Source organism: Falco peregrinus, chromosome 4, assembly GCF_023634155.1.
Source record: "Falco peregrinus isolate bFalPer1 chromosome 4, bFalPer1.pri, whole genome shotgun sequence".
In the NCBI taxonomy this organism is placed as follows: Eukaryota; Metazoa; Chordata; class Aves; order Falconiformes; family Falconidae; genus Falco; species Falco peregrinus.
In genome coordinates, this window is record NC_073724.1 from 104,369,564 (window position 1) to 104,372,863 (window position 3,300).

At 44.5% G+C, this 3,300-nt stretch overlaps 1 protein-coding gene across 1 annotated transcript; it reads left to right on the forward strand.

Moving 5' to 3' along the window:
- The first annotated feature begins 759 nt into the window (after positions 1-759).
- Positions 760-2,641, forward strand: SLN (sarcolipin). The gene is made up of 2 exons (XM_013300796.3): positions 760-893; positions 1,962-2,641. The coding sequence occupies exon 2, from the start codon at positions 2,069-2,071 to the stop codon at positions 2,162-2,164; it is 96 nt and encodes a 31-aa protein (XP_013156250.1). The 5' UTR covers positions 760-893; positions 1,962-2,068; the 3' UTR covers positions 2,165-2,641.
- The last annotated feature ends 659 nt before the right edge of the window (positions 2,642-3,300 follow it).

The following is a 3,300-nucleotide window of genomic DNA, read 5'->3' on the forward strand; positions in this document are numbered from 1 at the left end:
CGAGTTCTAGCAGTGCCTTGGGCAAAGATAAGGTGATGGGGGGATTACAGCTATCCAGGTCACAGAGCAGCAGTGCCCTTTCTGGGAAGAAGTGCTGCAGGGTGGCAGAAATGCTTCTTGGTGTGCTCAGGCAGCTGGAGCATTAACATCAGCATTGGAAATCAATGAGGGAAGAGATGAGGGAAGAGCATGGAGGTGAGTCAGTGACTTTAACGCAGTGGATGGTGCTTTTCAGACCTCCTAGTCCCAAACTTTTCTATCCAGCAAATGATCCTGGATTTCAGAGGACTGTAATCAAATGTAAAGAATATTTTGCTCCTATTCACTTTCTTTTAAATGCATATGGACTTGAGAAACTGTGGGAACCGTAGGTATATAGGGCAGCAACAGCTGCACTGTACTTAAGAAGGTAAGTATGTAGACAGTGTCCATACCCTGAAAATGATCTTGAGAGATGCTGAATTCTGCACACAGACTTCTGCAAGTGGCTCTTTCTTTCCTTTTCTTTTCCCTGCTTCGTGGAAGACACCAATGGGCCAAAACAAATTCTCTATCTGATCCCATTGACTCCCAAGGGATGCACACAGCTCTGCTCTTAGCACAGCACCACGTCAGAAGAACTAAAAGAGGCAAATCAGCCTACAGAGTCCACTGCATAAACAGCCTCAACCAAATCCTGCAGCCCAGCTTAGCCCTTTTAAAATATTTTGGGGGTGATGTCAGCACCCGGGTTGCCAATGCACTTGTTGCTCTCCTCCCTCAGCCTACTTTAGTTCCCACACAGGGACGAGGCATCCAGACCCAGTGGGAGACAGGCAGAAGTTTGGAGGGAAATAACTGCAGTGACTCGAAGTCTGGAGGCAGAACCACTGGGGTCCATTTACCTGCTCAAGGTAGAAAAACTTGGGTTATTTATTAGGTCAGATTTTCTCTTGTCCAAGGACATAGGAGGCTGGCAAAACAACTTGGGAATGTAGGAATTTGTTAACTGCATGCACTGTGCTTTTAATGTTTAATCTGCAAACTAAAGCAGTTTCTGTTTAAACTCTCTGCCTTCATGCTGGTATGGTCCCAGGGCTTCTCTTGTTTGCACCATAGATGTTACAGCCTAGTCTGGCTTTTCTGCTGGGATTTTGGTTGTGTGGCTGTAATTCTTTGTTTAGAGTTTATATCTTATTTGTTTCAAGGTTTTTATTTTATTTACATGGCATGCATGGGATTAGTGCATGATAGTCATGCTAAAGAATTCTCATTTCTCTATGTGAACTCCAAAAACATACAAAATTCAAAACTTGCTGTGATAAAGTAAATAAAAACAACCAACAGAAAAGTTTCAGAATACAACTTGAGCGGGATTTCTGAAGTAAGAGATCTATAGCAGCTTGAAAGTGCAGGGAAGTGAGAAGGTTCTTGAGAAAGTACTACTTCATCTCTTACATGAGTTCATTAACTCACAAGATTTATTAAATTCTTCAGAAAATAAAATGTCTAACAAGTTCTCCTTGTACTTTTAGTGGTAACATAAATAATTCAGGTCTATTAGTATTTATAAAATAGTAGCTTGCACCTAGTTTCTTTTAAAAAATGAGAGTATGCAAACAAATATAGGAATTTAAGGAAATCTAAACAGTTGTATATTTACAATCTATATCTGTTGAAAGTAATAAATGGGGCTTGTGCCTTGTGTATTTGAAAGTGCTTGTACAAAGCAACACTGATTTCCACAGACTGCTCGCCCCTGCGCAGTGTATTTTGGGGTGACACTGGAAATGCTGCTTGTCAAATGCTGGAAATCAAAGAAGGTGATAAGCTGCCAGAGATAGCTTTTACTTTTTAGCGTCCCAGTGCTCACTAGCTTCTAGCCACTGAAACAACATTTATTTACACCAATATAAATAGTTCTGCTGAACCTGCCACCTTCATGCCTTTGTTCTTCACATATTTTTCTTTTTCCTTGAAAGAGCCTGTACCCTGAAGGTTGAGCTCAAGGACGCTCCCAGGCAAATCCCTGCAGTTTTCCCTTCGCTCTACCTGCTGACCTCTGCTTTCCCCTGATTACTCCTGAAAAATGCAGCGATCCACGCAAGAACTCTTCCTCAATTTCATGATTGTCCTGATCACTGTACTGCTTATGTGGCTCCTTGTGAAGTCTTACCAGCAGTAAAAGACAACCAGAAGCTCTGGGAGGTGATTCCAGCATGCGTCTCTGCAGACATCAGTAACACCCGCAGCGCACCGCTGTGATCAGCTTTCAGTCAATTCAGGATGTTGTGAATCTTTTTTACTCTCTCATATCTGTTGCCTGTGCTAATGTTTGTGACAGGTCTGTGACGGTGTAATTATTTTGTTCTGAAGTGATGCAGCTGTAAAATGTAAAATGCAAGATCCTTAGGAACTGTTTGACATGGCTGTCTCCTCCGGTAGCTACTGTGAATGCCGTGGCCCCCTGCCTGCCGTGCCGGCTTGTTTGGCGTCGGGGTTGGGTTCTCGAGGGTATGAAACTGCAGTGTGCAATGTAACCGTCTGCCTTAACCAGCCTAAAGACGCACAAACTTGCTTAGCCGAAAGGAATGTGAAACCTCTACTTCTGCTTGCTCATTTCACTGAAATAAAGAACATGTAAAATCATTTTTTGTAGCATTCCTTATCCATCTCCTGGCCTGACCGCTATTCACTGAGAGAGCTGCTGATAACTGCGGTATGGTGTGCTGTGTGAGCTTGGTCGTTTGCTTGTTCCTCCCACCTGTATTTTTATTTGTACTTTTTAAAAAAATGCTGTAGAGTGGAAATCCTGCAGCTTAACAGGTGCATAGCTACGTGAATGAGCTGTTCACATCACTTTTCTGTCCAGGGTGGCATACACACGGGTGCCTGTGGACACAGGCTTCAAAGAGAACTTCTGTCCTACTGAGGCATTGTCAAGAATTTTATTTTCTGAAGCTGGATTTTGGGCAGGGATTCCCAGGATGCTACTTTTGGCCAAGCCATGCTTGGAGCAGTGCCTTGAGGGACAAATCCGGGCCAATTGCAGTTGTAGGTGCCCGCTGGCACCCCACGCCTGCTGCGAGCCTTGCCCGGGGCAGCACTCCCTCGGGGTCTGCTGCCACATGCCAGCGCCGCAGCACGGCTGCGCTCAGCCGCCGTAGGATGAGGTGTGAGTGTGTCTGGGTTGCTGTGATGGTGTCATCGCCTGCTAAAAAATCTTGAGCCAGCTTGAAAAAGCCCACAGTCCCTGGGTTTGTGAAATCACTAATCAGAGTCCTCCTAGGCATTCCCCATCTGTTATTTTAATGGCTTCAG

Excerpts from the sequence above, each read along its gene's own strand:
- SLN (XM_013300796.3), top strand. The coding sequence starts at position 2,069 with ATGCAGCGATCCACGCAAGAACTCTTCCTCAATTTCATGATTGTCCTG.